This window comes from Mauremys reevesii, linkage group 3 (assembly GCF_016161935.1).
Source record: "Mauremys reevesii isolate NIE-2019 linkage group 3, ASM1616193v1, whole genome shotgun sequence".
NCBI lineage: Eukaryota > Metazoa > Chordata > Testudines > Geoemydidae > Mauremys > Mauremys reevesii.
In genome coordinates this window covers 73,282,178-73,302,492 of record NC_052625.1, presented here as the reverse complement: position 1 = coordinate 73,302,492, position 20,315 = coordinate 73,282,178, and the positions used below count along the sequence as shown (strand labels likewise).

The 20,315-nt window shown below is 41.4% G+C and overlaps 1 protein-coding gene across 3 annotated transcripts in view; it reads right to left on the bottom strand.

The window, feature by feature from the left end:
• PLD5 (phospholipase D family member 5) overlaps positions 1 to 19,205 on the bottom strand; it is a 262,504-nt gene extending 243,299 nt beyond the window's left edge. For 2 of the 3 annotated variants that reach the window (XM_039531269.1, XM_039531260.1), the window contains exon 1: positions 18,441 to 18,798. In XM_039531269.1, coding sequence (XP_039387203.1) covers positions 18,441 to 18,626 — 186 coding nt within the window. In that variant the 5' untranslated portion in view covers positions 18,627 to 18,798. Of the gene's footprint in view, positions 1 to 18,440; positions 18,799 to 18,924 lie in introns of those variants that run through there. The other variant, XM_039531261.1, reaches the window with a different exon arrangement.
• Positions 19,206 to 20,315: the final 1,110 nt, after the last annotated feature.

Sequence of the window (20,315 nt, the reverse complement as noted above, 5' to 3'; positions counted from 1 at the left end):
CATTGTGGGACAACTGCTGGAGGACAGGTAGGGTCAATAAAGGTAAGACAATGTCTATGCTCGCTGCATAAACCTCAGTACATCAACCTTGGCTTTACGCTGCTCAGGGAGGTAGTATTACAGCATTGCTGTAATGGAGCACTTACATCAGGAGGAGACAAATTTAAGTGTAGACACATGCACAGCTAGGCAATGCAAGGCAGCTTACATCAACGCTACTTTGTAGTGTAGACCAGGCCTCTGTCTCTTCTATCAACAGAAGTTGATCCAATAAAAGATATTATCTCACCCAACTTGTCTCTGTGAATATTCTTGATATTTAGATCCAGAAAGGAAGTGATCTACGTGATCATTCTCATCTGATATCCTGAAGATTCTGCAATGTTTAAACATTCTCAAGCTTAGTCTAAGTCCCAAGCTAGCACCCTAACCATTGGCCCGTCCCTCCTCTCATGACAGATTGTTTGGCCACATGGAGAATCCACCAGACCTCCCTTGCACAACAAGTTAAAAAGAAAATCGATTTAAAAACAAACCATCCAAACTATAGCAAGTTTATTTGTTCTGAACCATTCCTATCTGCATGCTAGCCAGAGGCAGCTCTGGCAGGAGCTTTGTCCCTCCTTTATTGTTTACTGGCTCTGTGCTTGATCTCCAGCATCTCCCCACAGTCAGGGCAGCCCAGAACTTGGGAGCCAAGCAGCCAATAAGGGAGCAGAAGGCCCACACTTTTCATTCTCTGCCCCCCACCTCCTCCCACCAGGGATGCAGACTAGCAGGTATACACTCTAGTACCCCACTGCCACAGCCTACTGACTAGGCTACCCAGCCTCTGCTTATGCCATGTGATTCACTGCACCCCTTACTAGGCTGGAAGGAGGCCAGGTAGACATCTCTCCTCGCAGCTTTCTCGCCCTCCTCTGAGCAGCCAGCCCTGGAGGGATGAGAGAGAAAACAACCCAGGCAGAGAGGAACAGGAAAGGTGAGAAAGGGCCTCTTAGCCCCATCACCTGTCTTCATTCCCCCAGCCCCTGTTATCCAAGTGTGTGTCAGCCCATGTATAATCAGCCTTGCTCTCTGTGAGATTCAGGCAGACCAAGTGACTGAGGTTATAACCTTGGCTTGTGGTTATTTGGTTCATTTCCTTTTTTCTTTTTTTTTATAAAGTCTTTTGGTTACCCCTCAGTCATGAGTTCAAGCTTTTCTCCACAACAATGTCTGGGCTGGAAATGTCAGGGGGAGAAAAGAGGTTAAATATGTAAGCTGAAATTCTTACATAATCAGTTTGCCAAGAGCTGGGGCTTTAAGAAAAACAACAAATATCAGGAAAGTTGGCAACAGAGGACATGACAGTGTTATCCAGACATATTACAAAAAGTATTGGGCAGACAGCTCACCTGTCAGGAGTTGGGCCTGGGCTGCTTCCAGTCACATGCCAGAATGAAGGGAGGGGTTCCATGGAGAAATTTTGGGAGCTGGAAGAAGTGTTTGAGTTCCTGAAAGGGATTGGGGGAGCAATACCTTTAAGGACAACAGCTACAGGTGTTGCAGTTATGACCGCAACACAACCCCAGAAATGAATGTAGGAATTGTTCTGTGCATACTGAGGTCACCCTGGAAAAAAGTTTATGTTTCACTGTGATTGATGCTCAGACATCGCATACCTTTATCTATAATCTCTACCACTCTGCTTTTCTATCACTTGTTTCCCTCAAGCTGAATATTGTATGGATTCACATACCAGGGGCTGCTACAGAAAACAGCATGTTAGTTATATATTTGGTCAAGTCATCTAGAGCAGGTTCTCCTGTGCTCTCCACTTATCTTTTGCAAACCAATTCCTCTAAATCAAACTATCCCTGTGCCAAACTGCATTAAATAGAAGAAAGACCATTAGAATCACAGCCCTCCCCATTACAGGGTGAGCAATGGTTCTCAGAGTCTTTGTGGTTTAGAAGGCCCCATATCCCTGGGCCAGACTGCGACACTCTTACACTGAATAAGTAATTTATTCCTCACATAGTGCCACAGAAATTGAACAAACTGTTCTTTTGGTTTGTATACATCTTTGAGAAGCATCCTGCAGCAGTAAAGAAGGATCCCCTACAGAGGGGAATACTCCCTGCTGCTCCAACACCGAGGAGTTTGTTCTAATCAGTGCTCAGCTCCGGATTCCTCCTATGACTCATACAGAATGCTTCACAGGCAGCAGAGCACTGGTTCAAACTATCACTTCAGGGTCAGAGCAGCAAGAAAAGTTCTCCATGCAGATGGGCTTTCGTTCTTGACACAAGACTTCTTATAGATTCCCTTCTACAGAGCTGTGGAGAGCTTGGCAGGGACATGGGGATGACAGATCAGAGAAGGAGAGAGGAACAGAAAGGGACAGAGCTAGAGAGAAGAGGATGATGGGCTACAGAAGCAAGGAGAAGGAGATGAAGTGATCTAGGCAGAGGCTTGAAAGGGGGAGATAGGAAACAATGAAAAGGGAAAGGAGACTAAATGAAAAGTAATAGAGGAAGGATGGAGGGAACAAAGGGGAAAGGGAGGCAGGATAGGTGTAAATGGAATGGGAAAAAGGGAGGGGATAGTGAGACACTAGGGGAAATAGAGAGAAAGGAAAACTAAATGGCATGGAAGAGAATTCAGGATTTTGAACTGTTCTGTCAGCCATTAAATTCTCTGATGAAGCTCTCTCACTGTACAGTAGTATTATTTGGTTGAGGGAATGTCATGTTCACAGCCTCTATTACAATGTCGACAACACTTACGATTTTATTGCAAGTTTTGCGATATTTGGTTTTTTTTCTTAAAGTTCCATCTCCTGGAGGTGCATTGCTAGCTGAGAATCTCAGCATTTATTTAAAGAGAAGTACAGTTCCAGCTCTCATGGTTGCAATGAAAAGCTTGAAAATGTGACCTAATTTTACCTTAGAGACTCAAAAACCAGAAGGCAAATAAATAGAACACCAAATTTATTATTGTTATTTTTAAATCTCATTATTTTCATGGCCAGGTCTGGACTTTTGAATGCCTGGGGTGGGAAATACTCGGTAAGCATATCCCCGAGTTCCCCCTAGGGGTGCCAGTGCAACAGGAGAAAAAACAAAAATCACAGAACAAATTAATTTCCATCCCTGAAAATGGCTATATTGTCACATTAGAACAATTCAGTATTATTGTTCAACAAAGAGTACTGAGGCACAAAATTGTGCTTCTCCTCCTCCTCCAAGTGCAGATATTCCATGCTGCTTGGAAGTTCCAGTGAACTCTCTATTTCACCTATTTGATTTAGAGGTATATTATGCATTACCTAGTGCATATCCTAGCTGGGATGGAAATCATGTCATACTTTAGGTTGCCCAATAATAACCCACAGTTTAATAAATATGCCACTGAACTAGTAGCTATTCTGGAATGAGTCTCTCATTTTTTCATGGAAAATTTCAAACTATCTTGGTTTGATTCTGTATCAGAACAGAACCAATTGTTGAAACTTAGAAACTGCTCATGAAATGAAATTCTTCTTTTCTTGCCAGCCCAAATGCACAGACACACAGGTATAGGTTTAACTGATGTCTAATTAGCAGACATGCAGCATTTCTATTTACATGTCTATGTAGGGATTTCAGTGCATAACTTTAGGTAACCATGCTCTGAAAAAATTGACTACAATTTCTAGCCCTGGTGGTTCACAAAATTCTAGACCTTAACTCCCTCATGGTATGAAGACAGCAAATGTTATTCACTTTGGGGGAGAAGGAAGAAAATATTTTTGTGACAAAGATTTTTTTTAAAAAAAATAAAGAAGTGACTACTTGAAATCGCTCACAGGTTTGGAATGCTAGCAATAGTCCCATCTGAGATGGGATTAGTGGACAAAAGGTACAAATATGTTATCTCCTAGTTGTAAATAAAGCTGATTAAAACTGCAATTTTGTCAAAGTCAAAACATTTCATGAGAATGTGTCCGTTTCAATTAAATTGTCAATGGGAAGAAGTTGTCCTTTATTTCTATGAAAATGTAAGCAGTCAACCTAGACCTAGGTAGAGAAAGGAAAAAGAATACATTTTAGCACCCTCTAAAACCTTTAGTTACATCTCTTACAGTGTTGCAAATATTAGCTTCATGAGCTCACGACTTACCAAATCTAGAAACAAGCGCTGTGTTTCCCCTTGGAAAGATTTTCCATAGAATTTCCAGCACCACATGGGTCAGGAGATATTGTACCTCAAATCCATCACTGGTCTGGGACTGACCATTGTCTATCATGAGCCTTGGAACAAATATAATTTTGGATGTGAGAAAGGAAACTACACAATTGAGAGAAAGGACAACACTTCCATTAATAAAAAAAAAAAAAGGATCAGCCTGCCACAGAAGAGTATGATGGCTGTTTGAAGCTACTCAGGGTGTGAAATCTCTGAATTATTGCAGTCCCAGCAGAGATGGATTAATGTGCAGAATACTGGTGAAGCAGCCAGAGGTACACATGATAAATGCAATTTAGCACATGGATACCAACAACATACCCTATATGGAGTGTGTTTCTTAAGGGGATGCTATACCCGTTTAGAAATTACAGATTTTGGCAATACCATTAGCTTTATTTAATACATCACTCACATTCAAACCCATATATCCAGGTTTATTCCTTAATTTGATCACATAACTGTTTCACCCCCAGAGACAATAGTGAAGGGTTTCTCAAACAGGGGTTGCCACTTCTGTAGGGAAAACCCCTGGCGGGCTGGTGTGTTTACCTGTCCCGTCTGCAGGTCCGGCCGATAGCGGCTCCCACTGGCCACGGATCGCTGCTCCGGGCCAATGGGAGCTGCTGGAAGCGGTGCAGGCCGAGGGACTTACTGGCCACTGCTTCCAGCAGCTCCCATTGGCCTGGAGCAGAGATCCGCGGCCAGTGGGAGCCGTGATCAGCAGGGGCGGCTCTAGACATTTTGCCACCCCAAGCACGGCGGCATGCCGTGGGGGGCGCTCTGCCGGTCGCCGGTCCCGCGGCTCCGGTGGACCTCCCGCAGGCGTGCCTGTGGAGGGTCCGCTGGTCCCATGGCTCCACCGAAGCAGGCAGGCCGCCGAAGGCCGCCTGCCTGCTGCCCTCCCGGCGACCGGCAGAGCGCCCCCCGCGGCATGCTGCCCCAAGCACACGCTTGGCGTGCTGGGGCCTGGAGCCACCCCTAGCGATCAGCTGGACCTGCGGATAGGGCAGGTAAACATGCGGATGGGGCAGGTAAACACACCGGCCAGGCCCACCAGGGGCTTTCCCTACAGAAGCGGTGACCCCTGTTTGAGAAACCCTGCAATAGTGCATCTGTTATTTGTTTTTGATTACTGGCTTAGGCAATATTTAAGCAGGTGCACATTTACACTTAAAAGAGCATAAAACATGAAAATGGAGGAATTCAGCAAAGAAAGAAAGAATCCCCATTTAATTTTTTGTTGGGTGAGGTTTTTCTCCAAATACACTTTCTAATAGGATTTTTTTTTTCCCGTGGGGGGAGGGAGTGAAAAAAAATGGTCGTCAGGTTTTATTTCTCAGCTTTGTTTGGCTACAAATTGAACGACCAGTGATAGCGAATTGCAATGGCAGCTGAAAGAAATGAAAATGTACTCATCTGAAAATAAAGCAATTTTCGTCCTACCACCTTCTTCTCTGTCCCCCATCCTGACATTTGAGTCTCTGTCCTTCTTCCTTTGAATTTGTTTGGGTTCCCATTCCATTTTCTATGTTGCCCCTGCTTGCCAGTCTTACACCTGTTGCTTCTCATATTAGGGTCCTTCCTATCCCTTACAATAATTTGCTGGAGAGGCTCTAATGCTGAAGCAGTGGATGGGGTGGGGGGGGTAATAGAAGGTGTTCTCAAGCCACTGACTCCAGTTGTTGACTTGATGGTCCAGAAAGCTAGAACTGAACAGTACCAGAGAGGAGGACTTCAGTCAACTGGATTCCTCCCCCATCCCTCTTACACTGGTGCAAGGCAATTGGATTCTGCAGCCACATCCTTTACCCCAGTTCAGCAGTGGCTGAACTACTAAGACTCTCAATGAGCACACATGACTACTTCTTTTCTCCTGTGGAGCTGTTCTGAAAATGTAATCTTGCACCACTTGATATCAATGGGTATAGGATCAAGAAATGAGTGACTGGGCAGCTGAGGAAGGTTGGTCTCAAATTGCTCTCTTCTATAGTGCTCTATCAGGTCAGCAACTGGCCAAAGTGCTGAGTGTAGGAAGTACCAAAGACCACCAGAGACCCCAATGACTCATTCTCCCCCAAGCAAAATAATACTGCTTGGGGAGAAGCAGATTTAGGGGGACCATTAGAAAGCTGCATGATTCCTGTGATTGTGCAATGAATTTAAAGTGCTACAAAGATAGGCTTTACCATGATTAGAAGTGCTGATGACGGTGATGTCTAACTCATTCACTGTATGTCTGTCATGTATTAAAAACAGAAATGCACATTCGTTCATTATTATTAGCTTGTATTATCATAGCACCTCTGGACCCAAACCAAGATCAGGCCCCCACTGTGCACTTACTATTTAAGGATACATAAAATATGTCAGAAATCAAATCAGTGCAGGAAACGAGTGACTGATCGACTTATTACTAGCTAATGTTGCAGTCCTCTTCCCAGCACTATATGTTAATATTTCCACTCTGAATAGGGTTTAAAGCCCCTTTGAGAAATTCAAAATGTCCAATTTATCAGAATGGCAGGAAGTTATTGAATTGCCATCACTTTATTAGAAGCAAGTCTTTGTTTTTTTATTATTCTATTAAATGTTTTTATTGTAAATAGAAAGAAAAATAGCGAAATGCATAAAGCTACAGAAACTAGAATAGCATCATTGATATTTATGATCTACAATAACTACATAAATAAGGAAACAAGCTGTTGATTACATTGCCTTAGCTCAATCAGAAACCAGAAATAAGGCCTTCCGTAACATATTTGCAAGTCATGTTTTTAGCAAGGAAATTGCACAACTGATTTAAGTGTCCATTTATATTCCACTTTACAGACATAATATTATTAGAGAGACAAGGTAGGTGAGGTAATTCTATTGAACCAACTTCTGTTGGTGAAACAGACACACTTTTGAGCTTTACATGGAGTTCTTCTTCAGATCTAGGAAAAGTCCTCAATGTAACAGCTAAATACAAAGTGGAAGAGATTCTTTAGCATAAGTAGTTAACACATGTTGCAAGAGACCATTCAAGGTGAAGTGGGCAGTTAACACCTCTGCAGTCATAGAACTGTTTTGATTAAGTCCAGGATTTTTGGTGTCTATCAGAATTATGAATATAAGCTCCTGGGCTCATTTTTAGAAGATGTTGTGTGGGTTTTCTTTGTGGATGAGGACTGAGAGGTCAGATGTGGAGTGATTGTTTTGTGAAAAGTGTTTGCCCCTGGGTGATATGGTGTTTTTGTCTTGTGTGAATTCATTTGAGGATGTAGTGATTGTCTTGTTTCACCCACATAGTTATTGGAATATTTAGTGCACTTGATGAGGTTCACCCCATGGTGCGACAGGCATGTGTAGGATCCATGGATCTGTGAAGATAGGTGCAGCGATCCATGGGTTTCTTGTGTATAGTTGTCTGTAGGTTTCCACTGCTGAAGCTGATGGTGGTGTACAGGAAGTTGATGCTGGCGTAGGAGTGTTCTAGAAATTGTTTGATGAATGGATAGTGATGGTTGAAGTTGTGGTGGAAATCTACAAAGGAGTTTATGTTGTCAGTCCAGAGGATGAAAACATAACCAATGTATCTCAGGTATATCATTGGTTTTGTGATGCACTTGCCCAGAAAATCTTCCTCGAGGTGGCCCATGAAGAGATTGGCATATTGGGGAGCCATCCTAGTACCCATTTTAAAAATTTTATGGGTGAGGATGAAATGGACGAGTTTGATGATGACTTTAGGGGGTGGGGATATCTGAGTATTGTCCGGTAACCATCCCAAACACACCAAGAAATCAGTTATCTACAGCCAGGCACTCAAATACCACACACTATGTTCCAAGGAGAAAATCTGCAATATGCACCTTAACACACTTACAAGGACACCCCACCAGAGAAGTAGATTGCATCATGGAACAGCCACCTAAATACCCCAAGAGAACCTGCTTCAATACGGGGGGTGGGGGAAGAGTCCGACTGTACACCCCTAGTTGTCAGCTACCTCCCCACATTAGAACCCATATGGAATACCATTAAACAATTACAACCCATGCTCAACAGGGACCACATACTGAAGGAAAGCTTTCCCAAACCCCCTCTTCTGGCCTCCAGACAACCCCCTAACCTCTCCAAGTTCATCTTCAAAAACGAGCTCCTCACTAGGGTTGCCAGTCCTCCAGGAATTAAAGGTTTATCATGTAATGAAACCTCCAGGAATACGTCCAACCAAAATTGGCAACCCTATGCCCCACAGGCCAGAACACACCAACTCAAAGTGGCACCAAAACAAAGGTGCAAAATTTGCAGACATAATATCCAGTGCTACCCACCTTGTCTTTAATATGTTGGGACAAACATGGCTACAACAGCACTGCAAATAATATCATTACACTTTCACATGTGTGTACTATACAGACACACACATATTTTACACATACAGGATTTAAATTAAATAAAAAACATGAGTGTAAAACTATATTTATTCTGACCTTTAAGAGATTAAATGAGTGTTAAAGTTTTAGAAGACAAAAATCCATATATTCTCAACACGGGTGTAATATTTTGATTAAAGACTCAGGTACTAACTACTATGTTTTTGCACAGCAATATAAAATTACACTTTGCCAAAGGGGAATTAATGAATGAAAACAATCAATCAATCTACATACAGTAAACTACTGAAATCTTATTAAAATACTTGTTCAAAATGAGGGGTATATAGTCAAAACTAGATAATTATATACTGTAAATTGCATAAATGGCATTTCATCAAAACAGAAAAGCAGTTAAGTCTCTAAAAAGTTCAGATAGCTATTGCATCACTACATTAACATTCCCAATTCTTACGTTATATTTGGAAACCTTCTTAATAGCCACAATAAAGTACTGAGGGCCAAATCCCAAAAGATTCAGAGTTTTGGTTTAGGTGGATAAGCATCCAGATGTTCTCTGATGAAATCCTAGCCCCTCCAAAGTCAATGGGAGTTTTGCCACGGACTTCAGTGAGGCCAGGATTTCACCCTAGATTTTTTTTTCTGAAACTCTGAGGCTCTCCAATTGGCAGCATGACCCTCCTTACCTGCAGAGTTACCTTCCCAGTGGGCAAGGCACAGCCATCAGCCAGCCAACCAAATCCAGCAACATGGTCACTTCTTCAAGGAGCAACAGGCTGACTCACTCCTCACATGGCCTCCATCATCTCTCCTGCTCGACTCCCTCAATCCAATCTCAAATGATTTGGATTACCCAGTCTAAGGGTATACAATGGGTTGAAAACTCCACTGTTTTTCCAACTTCAAAAAGGCAGTGCACAGCAGGGCTCCAATGAGTCTCACTGCTCCAAAACATGGGAACATTACACTCAGACACTTTCAAAAGAAGTTATCTGAAGTGTAGAATTTTCAAAAGTATCTAAATTCTATTTCCAAAAGTGACTGATTTAGGAGCCCTAAATCCCTAAGTGACTTTTGAAAACATGATTTAGACTCTTAAGTCAGTTAGGGTAACCTTTTCAGAAGTGCCCAAATGAACTGTCTCCCAGGCCAAACCTCTGAAAACACCAGATAAGGGTTGCAGGTATCTGGACCCACCATCCCAGACACTAGTATATCAGCCAGCACAGGTAAGAAGTTGGGACAAGTATGGTGTGGAAAGTGTAATGGCCCTGCTGGGTCTATGTATCTTATGCACTAATATGACCCCCATCACTGCAGTATCTGACTGCCTCACAATCTTTAATATATTTATACATACATCTATGTAACACAAAGGGAAGTGAGGGAGCTATTTCTTATATAAACCATCCTAGACCTCAAAATTACTTACTTTTGGTTGAGTTCAGAGAATAACTGAAGGTTTGAGGGGCATTCTTATTTTATGTCAACCAGTTCACCCATCCCAACGTTAGATGCACAAGCCCACACACAGAACTGTAGGATGGGAAGGGACCTCAAGATATCATCTTGTCCAGTCCCCCTGCACTCATGGCAGGACTAAGTATTATCTAGACAAGTATTACCATTGTATACATGACATATATGTTCTTTTGAAATTAGTTTAATTATCTCTAGGGCTAAATTATGATACTACACTGTACTGCATCAAAAGATTAGGACTCCCTAGCATTACTAACACAAAAAACATTCTGTACAGTGTTATGTAAATATTTTAGCATGCCTGCAGTGATTCCACCTTGTGATATGATCCTATCAGCTCAACATAAACAGGGTTTAGCCTGCATCTGTACTAATAAGATAATCACTCTTGATAAATTATCTTGGTGCCCCTGTCTGTGCCTCTCTCACTATTAAAAGGTATTTGTAGCAGTACACAATGAAGACCAGTTAAGGGAACAGAGTTTTCATATAAAACTTCTGACCGTAAGACCAGGAGCGGCACCAGAATTTCTGGCACCCTAGGCAGAATTCGGGGGGCGGTATTTTGTGCACTCCCCATGGGGCGCATGGGAGCTTCCAGTTCCATTCCCATCGCGCCACCGAAGAAGGACCCTCCGCCGAAATGCCGCAGGCGACAGCGGCAGTCATTGAGCTGCTCAATTGCCTGCTGCTGTTTTCCGTGGCACATCAGCAGAAGGCCCTTCTTTGGCAGCGCGACGGGAGTGGAACCGGAAGCTCCCGTGGGCCCCGTGGGGAACGCATAAAATGCCGCCCACCCCCGAATCCTGGCACCCTAGGCGACCGCCTAGGGTCGCCTAATGGAAGCGCCGGCCCAGCGTAAGACATTGTGAAAACATCAACAGTATGCACATTGTTTACCTGAACTTCAATGGGATTACTTATTCACAGGATCAAAGCACATGCTAAAATCCCTTGCAGGATCAGTGCCTTAATGTCCACTATGCCAGAGATGTTAATACTCATCTCAATTTACTGCTTAAGCATGTTTCTGTCCTGGAGTTAGTACCTGATATGCTGACTGAAGGGCGTCAGATGAAAAGCAGTAGGGAGCAGAAGCAGAAAGTCAAGGCCCAGTCCCCTGCAGAGTTTGTAAACTCTATTATAGGGTCAAGGTTGCTGTCAGAACTTCTACTTAGTGGAGCTTCTAAGCTTTGCAACCATGACACATTTTCATATACTCCCCAGCAGCTCATCTTTACATCCTGGTGTTTGGGCTCCAGTTTGCTACAGCCATATATGTTCATGTGTAAGTCTATTCTACTTAAATTTTTATTGGCTATTGAATACATCCATGTTGAGTTGTGGATTAATTGAGAGACACTATTGTTATTTTTTTTTAAATCAGCATTTTTCAAAACAGTGAGATACAAGATCCCACAGTTTCCTCCTTATTTAATATAGGAAATAATTTCACTGTGTCAGATACCACTGCATGTTAACAGTAGCTAAATATTGACTGTTTAATGGCAACCATTCTATATAAAAGCATTAAGATTTTTCTTTATACTGACAACTTTTTCCAAGAAAATTGATACTGAAAATTAATTTTTAAAAAAATGTTAGAAAAGAACTTTAGTATTAGGAAAAAATAGAACCACCACTTTAGAAATTGTAGTTTTCTTTTCTTTAAATGAAAATTCCCTAATTTCTAAGAGCTTTATTATAACTGAGTTAAGGTTACGCACTGATATCTTTTTAAGACAACATAATTACAATTTAGGAACTTACGTTTTTTCTATATGGCAACTTGTAGGGTTCTACCATTAGCAAGTGCAAGATAAGCCACAGAAAGGGGAAAACAATAAAGGCTGGTGTTGGAAACAGTTTGGTGTGTAGGTTTCTTTAAATACAACTACAATCACTTGACTTTCAAACAGTTTAACTTTAGCTTCGAATTTTCTGTCTTACATCATCTGTTTTTAAAACTACAATATTTTAACAATGTTATTTTACATCCACAGATCTCAATGTAGTACCTTAATTGTAAGTTAAAGGCTTTTTACTGTGATTTCAGGATCACAGGGAACTTTTTGTAAGACTAGGAGAATAACCTTAACCAAATGACAGCCGGGGTAATTATATTCTGACTACTTGAAACAGTGGGACTACTTGCATGAATAACAACTACTTGAGTGAGTAAGTCCCCGTCTCCCCCCAAGGACATCACTTTAAATTCCCTTTGCAATTTTAATTGAATAAAGATATTTTCCACTTCCCATCTTAAAAGGTTATGTAGCGTTTCCTCGCACTTTTAAACAGCTACCATACTTCTGTGTTCTTTGGCTTTTTCCCTGAGTCGTTACATTCCTTGGTTACTTCTGTTTTGTGGTCTCCAAAGAGTGATATCTTGAGGCAAAATAGCATTCAACAATTTAAAAACCAGACTTTTTGCAGTATGAAAACTGCACAAATGTGCTTTGCTTCAGGAAGAGCATCAAGGGGTAGCATCTTTCTCCGGTATCACTGCTGTAGGGAGGTGCATCCAAATTACCCTTTTTCAAATCACTAGTCTTCTAGGGCAGAGCTGAAGCCCCCTGAAGTCAATAGAATTCATTCAACTGAGTCCAATGGGCATTTGATCAGGCTCCTATGCTAAATGGAAATTTGTTATAAGAGCTGCAATTGTTTCATGAATAAGCTCCAAATGTTGGGAGAAAAACTGTCTACCAGCTTCCTGAATTCTCTCCCCTAGTTTAACTTTTATAGTACCATTTATTCAACTAAGTCAGTTCTTCCTTGGAGCCTGGCAATATTCTACCTAACCTTAAACCAGCGTTAATAGTTCCTTTGTTGCAACTTTCTCAACTATCTAATATCTGCCTGATTTCCACTTCATTTTTTTTAATCTAAAGTGCTTGAAAAAGTAATTTACATTCTGATACAAACTCATCTTGTTCCATTTAACTCATGTAAAATACTAGTCACGTTGTAGAGCTCACTACAGCCCAGAAGCTCCTTTGGGAAGAAGTGTAATGATTTATTGGATTCTGCTGATTCAGGATATTTACTACTCTTACTTTTATTATGCCTTCCAGCCACTGTCACTAGCAACCATAGAATTCTTTTGACACATTTACAATCTATTGTTGGGTACTGAATTGACTTTGTTTGAGCCCTAGTCATAATATTGGTCTGCAACAATTATTGTGGATTGCTATAGCTCTGAATTTCCTGCTTTGTGATGTGATATATCTCAGAAATCAGAATCAGGACCTTCATTCATCTTATGCGTTAACATGTAATGTGTTATTGTTATGCATATAATATTGGTCCCTTCGATGAAGAATGCTATTATTCATCTGAATGTGTTTTAATAAGTGTTGTTGATCTTATCTTAACGATCTCTCAAAGTAGTTTGCTTATGAATTGCCTAGTTTTCCATTGCATGTACTTTGCTATGTAATGACAGATGTTAGACACAAACAGTTGCTTAAAAGAAAATTTTAAATAGTTTTACAATCATTAAAATTGAATTTGTCAAGGTCAAATTTCATCTAATACAGAGGTGAAATGTAGCCTAATGTAAAATATTTAAATTTCATTATGGCCACGAAACTTGAGAAATATTAGTTTCTTAGCTCTGTGTGTATGTGTCAGTCAAAGTATTGCAAAACGTCTGAAGGCTTAATGTTAGCGAGTTGGAACTTTGAGCCCATCACCTACCACACAGTTCCCTCCCTGCAGCCAATAAAACTGCAGCATGCAAATTAACTGAATAGTGCTGATTGGGTAAGTTACTTCCGATGTCACAATTACATAACTTAAGAATGACTTAAGCTACTGATCTAGCTCTGAGTAAAACTGTAGAAAGATGATACAGCCATTGTTAGTAACTTTGTTTAATTACAACATAATGTTCTGCTGTTGTTTTTTGTTTGGTTGTTTGTGTTCTTTGTTTTTTAAATATAGCTTAATCGAGAGCTGTAGTGTTAATGCATGTATGTGTGTGCAAGAGAGGATTTTTGGCTCTCTAGGGAAAATGGCTCTTTAGCTACCAGGCCCCCCAAAAAAGTTATAATCTGAAGACAAGAACTGTTGAGGCCCATTTTTAATTATTTTTGGGTTAAAATTTAATTAACAAGTTTATTTCTAAATCATTAGAAAATGCAGTCTTTGTTCACCATTACATGTGTATATTTAAAAAAGGAAACACTATATTTATCATACAAAACAATGAGGTTGAACCCCTGCTTTAAGTGCAAACCTTAATTAGGGTGACTTTCATCTAATACAGAGGTGAAACGTAGCCTAATGTAAAATATTTAATTTTCATTATGGCCACGAAACTTGAGAAATATTAGTTTCTTAGCTCTGTGTGTATGTGTCAGTCAAAGTATTGCACTTTGACTGCACTAATATTTCGCAACTGTAGAACTACGTTTCTAGTCTCAGTTTCTAATTTGTTACACATTTAAAAAAAAAATCAAGAAACATTTTCTTTGAGTTGCTCTTGTCTGGTTTAAAAATTGATCATTTTAAACAGGTTTTATTCTAAAGCACCTTGCAATGCCCATATGGAGGGAGCTGCATAAATATATTCTGTTGTTGTTACCGAGGGAACCAGGTTGCTGAGAGAGTATGAAGAACTGCCATGACTTAACCTAACTGCAGATAGTTATCAGCACAACTAAGGACTTTCAGAGGTCACCCACAACATTTATCTTCCTCCCCTCCCCACTCCAGCTCAAATCTCACTGAAAAGATAAAATAGGGGATGGAGGCAAAGGAGACCCTTTCCCATTAAAAAGAATACTTATACAAAGAGAAGATCTAAGGATTTCAGACAAGTCTTCAATCAATTGTGTCACTTACCAGGCCAATAATCTCACAAGAGGCATTAGAAAATGACTAAGAGAGATACTTGAATGTGAGGGATTTCACTTACACTCTCATTCTGAATTGCAATATCTCTAATATGGATTTAAGAAACTTGTCCCAGAAGACAAGGTTCTTTGAGTATAGTCTTCATTTGGAAAAATCCCCCCTTTTAAACTATAAACTAGCATAATGTCATTTTCACCCATTAACTGCAGCGTATTTATACATTTAGGCCGCAGTTCAGCAAGGTGCTTCAGCATGAGCCTAACTTTAAGCTTTAATAGGACTTAAATTGCTTAAATTTAGGCATGTGCTGAGGTACTTGCTGTACTTGGTCCTTAGCCAAGAAACAGAATATGAGTGACTTATTTTAAAACCTGATGTGGTTTGAAAAGTTGTTTGTCAAATAAACGGTAACATAATCTATGTTTAAACTATATCATTACAACTTGGAAGAAGGAAGTCCAGACTAATGTAAAAGAAGTCAAGTCAGCAATATGTTTCTAGAGCTTTACCTCCTCGGAGATCAGACAATAGTAGTAAGATATGGAACCAGAAGTCACTTAAGAAATCAAATGAATTGTAAATGAGTACATTCTGATTGGTTGCAGTGAGTTCCATATAAAGCTTGGGATATTTATAGTATTTTGTTTTCTGTACCTCTAACTTCATCTCCCCTTTACAATTTAGTTTAAAAGAAAAAACTTGTTACAGTTTTGAAATTGATAACCATAAGAGTTTTATAAGTATTTCTGAGAAATACATATATTTACTTCATAATTCCATTAAGTTGTTTTTCTGCCTCTATATATAAATATTGACTTCAATGAAACTTCTCTGGTCAATAAATCTTGCTGGTAACCCAAAGAAGTCAATATACAATATCTGCTTGTGATCTACAGACATTTTTCCAGAAGTAAGGTATTACATATTATACAACTTCACCCCAGCCTAACTCCATTGAAATCAGTTTAAATAATGCTTCCACTAGAGTTATAACATGTTATGTCACCAGAGTGGGTGTGTACATATGTGTATTTACATAATCTTCCTTTACCTGCATCTGCCATTACTATATGTATCAATTTTATTTATATCTATTTAGCTTTAAGCCATAGATGGTATGCATAAGTATGTTCCCTCCTAAGTGGAATGATTTTCTTAGCACAGATTAAATAGCATGATTGTATCAGAAGAGAGCGGCAAACTAAAATGTTACACGAATTATCCATCTAAATCATGCAGCATGTATACCTACAGTATCCTATCTCAATCAGAAACCTCACTATATGAGTGAATAGGCCATTAAAAATGATGCACCTCAAAGTATTACCCTTTGTAAAAAAAAAAAAAAGGCAGAAAAGGCTAAGTAAGCACTAACCACCTCTTTAAAAACAGAAAATAATTACATGGCACCAAGTTTTTTATAAACAACAAACATATGATTTTGGGATTAAATACTCATTCAGATGAGGTATGTAATAATTTGTGTCTCTAGTCCACCACTCATGAGTGTTAAAATGATCCTAAATCATAAAAATAAAGTATGTACTTTACATGTATACACTTGGTACATACAGTATTCTGCAATGTATTCAAATAAACATAGTCATTAAATGTGTAGTCAAATATTTCATTGTGTGCAAGGAATATCCATGTTCCAATTATTTTTTCTTAACATTGTTCAAATGCGCTATGGGAATGAAATAGCTATCTCAAATGAGAATGTAGTCTCCCAAAGGACATACATTCATATGAAACTGATTACAAGAAACCTTTTCACATTGATGTTGCAGCTCTATTTCAGATTACTATGCCAAGTTCAGACTTTATAATAAATAAGCACACAAAAAAAGGGGTAAGGGCTATCCACTTGTTCTCTTCAAACAAGTAATGTCTATTTAGCCCATCCTAGGCAATACTATGGGACAGTTTTGGAGTTTTTTAAAAAATGTATTTTATATATAAATGGGCATGTTAATGTTCAGATACCAGAACAGTGTCTAATTATCTATTGCTTGATTATAGATGGGGTAGTAGTGTTATATCTTGGCAAAAGATAATCAACACATAGAACCAGTTACATGTAAAACCAGTTACAAAATTATAATCAACACGTAAAACCAGTTACAAACCCAATGGTTAGATTTCTGTGCTTTTTATGTATTAACACTCAGCTCTCCTGAGATAAAGCAATGACCTTTCATTTTGACTCACAATGGGAAAACACTCTGCTTATCAGCTTACTACTGCTGAAGCCTTGTTGTTAGTGTGAAGAATCAAGGAGATGTGTAGTAAGGTAGACAGAACATTTCAAATATTTGAGAAGTATTAAATTCTATTTCCAGCAGTTCGTCAGTTCTTGTCATTTTATTAGAACTGTAAACACAACCTATATTTAATATTTCATTAACAGGTACAAGTACTTCAAAAGGAGTATTTTTATATTATACAATTTGGTGGAGAGGAAATTTAACACCTTGCCCACCAGTTGTTTTTCCGGTTTCTTCTTAAATGGGTGTTAATGCACTATCTATAATTGTCATGCAACAATAGGTCCATTATGCTTTTAATAGGTGGATTTCTACCTGAAATAAATCCTAACATGGCTTACATCAAATGTAATATTATTCTATGTATCTCAGTCAATTTTAGTTGTATGTCACTGTCTCCCATCCTTTCCATTGATGAATAATGTACAGTCTGTTGCAATAGGTAAACCCATTCAGTCTCTTTTACTTCGCTATCCATATGCGTCTATCTCCTTATTTTGCCTGTTCTACACACTAACTATGGGCTTCATCTAAAAGCTATTCAGAAAACTCTAACACAGCATGCAATTTATCTCAACTCAGTTCCTTGCTTTTAAAAGTTACATAAAGCAAAACAACATTGCTTTAAAACATATGAATCACAGCACTACTTACAAGCACTTCAAAACCTCATAAAATATTCACTACAGCCATCCCCAGCATCAGATCTGCTGTGGCCCCAAAGACACCTCGTTAAGTCATACAATACTTCCCTGAAGGATCAATTCCTGCAGCAACCTCCTGGGCTCTACACAGAGTTAACATTTTAAAGCCCCAGGTAGGAAGAGAAAAATCACATCTAGACTGTTTTCTTTTAACCAGTCCTAGGCCTACATTAGATAAATTACAAGCCAACACAGCAGTCAGCCCCAGTGCCACCATCCCAATACATCTCCACTCTCAGTGCTCTGTTGGTAGGAGGCTGGGAAATAATGCAGGGATGTTCAATAACTTCCCAGGCTCCACATAACTTTCCCACTCACATTTCACACAGCGGTTTGGGGAATATATTCCAACAGGCTGTTTACCTCGGTGGGCCGCTTCGGGACCTTTGGCTAGTTTCTTTCCTCCCCTATCCTTTGGGAATTTCGCCAACAGATCACTGAAGCTCACACCCCACGCCTCCCTGGGCTTTGCTGGAGGAGCCCCAGCAGGGAAAGGAAAGAAGGGGAATCAGAAGCTGGCTTACATGCTCCAGTTGGTCTTTCCTCCTCAGCCAGACACTGGCACTGAAGTCCTGCTGCTTGACAGTGCTGTAGAAGTTGGCACCTACTCTGGGGAGGCTCGGGGATGGCTCTTTGGGGCGGCTCTTCAGCCTCAGCTGCTCGAAGCCCTCCTGAGGGGAAGAGGCGAGCCAGTCATGCCTGACTTCCATCTTGACATGACAAGGCGGAGTCCAAGGAAAACCAGAGGAAACCAAGGAATTAGGAGGCACCAGGTTGTGGGGTGGGGAAAGAGGGAGGAGGAGAAATAATTCAGAAGGGAGGGGGAGGGGAAGAAGAGCTGCAGGTGTGGACGGGGGAGCAGGAGGACTCAGGACAGGCTGCTGTTTGTTGCCCTCGCCGGCAGGCAGCTGCAGTCCGGGGCGGGCGCAGCACCAAGCGCCTCCTCGCAGCACTGGCTGGGACCCTGGCCCGGAGAGAGCCGGGGAGGGACGCGCGGGGGGGTGGTACCGGCGGCTGCTCCGCTGCTGCTGAAGAGGGAGGGGCTGGGCTCCCTCTCCAGCCAGCCCGCAGGTTGGTGCAGTGAAGGGGCTGGAGCTGCTGCCGCCGCCTCGGTCCCTGGCATTAGTTCAGCTCCTCCTCCTCCTCTCCAGCAGCCACCTTTGGGGAGCGCTTAACAAGCCCCACGGCGGCTTCTAGGAAAGGAGCCGCGCTGCCTGCTCCCCGGGGTGCAGGCGGCGGCTTCCCCAGAGGAGCGGAGGTGACAGCTGCTGGCTGCTGAATCCAGACGAGCTTGTCCAACGGGCGGGAGACACCTCCCCCGGCCCCTCCCCTTCTGACCGGCCCTTTCCTCGGCTGGCCAAACTTCAGCGGCTCCCCAAGCAGGGAACGCGCGTCCCCCGGCTCCAGCCCGGTCCCGAGCCACGCCAGCCCCATCTGCCGCACCTGGGAGTCAGCGGCATCGGCACGAGCAATCCCTGAGCATCCACCTGTGGGGAGCAAGCGCCCCCGCGTGTTGCACGGTCCCCTTGGGACCACCCTGCGGGGGAGAAGGAGCTTGGACGGTCACTCCCTAGGGGCGGGCTCAGCTCGTTCTCCCATCCCGCGCGCCTGTATGCAGGGCGAGGTGCAGTCATCTCATGTCATTCGCTTTCTCTCCCTCCGCTTTCCTTGCGGCATGCAGGTTACAATGCCAGCAGGACTCAGGTACTGTGCACTTCGAGGCGCCCCCCACCCCAACTTCCACAGACTGGAGCCTGGACTCTTGGCCAGGCTGGCAGAATCAGCACCTAAACCGTTTTGTTTGAACACGGGAACCATGGCTTTCTGGGAGCTACAGCTTCCTAATGTAGCCAAGAGGATGACAAATGAGCCACCAGGGGAATGATCTTTGTTAGACATTACCCCAAGGAATTCATGCTGGAAGCATTGGTTCAAGACAAAACAAACAAACACAAAGGCTGGTAAAGAATCTCAAGGAAAATCTTCTGCTTTTTCTGCATGCAGGTTTTTTCATAGCTGTTTCAACAACTCTAATAATATATTCGCATACAATACAATAATGCATGCAAACAATATACGGATGCATTTATAGAGCAACTTCCATTCAGAGAGTTTACAGACATTAAGGGATGAAGCCTCACAGTATCCCTTGCGCGAAATCACTATTATTACCCGTGTTTGACAAATGGGGAAACTAAGACAAAGATTACTGGATGAAGGAAGGTCGTGCAGGTAGTCAGCTGCAGGGTCAGGCACAGAACCCAGATTTTCGGACTCAAGGTCCTATGCCTTCATCACAAAATCATTGTTACTTTATAAGGTCCTATCTACACTGATTTAAAACATGACAGAAATCTACAAAAATGTCTCGAACGCTACAGCTTGCAACAGCTACTGAA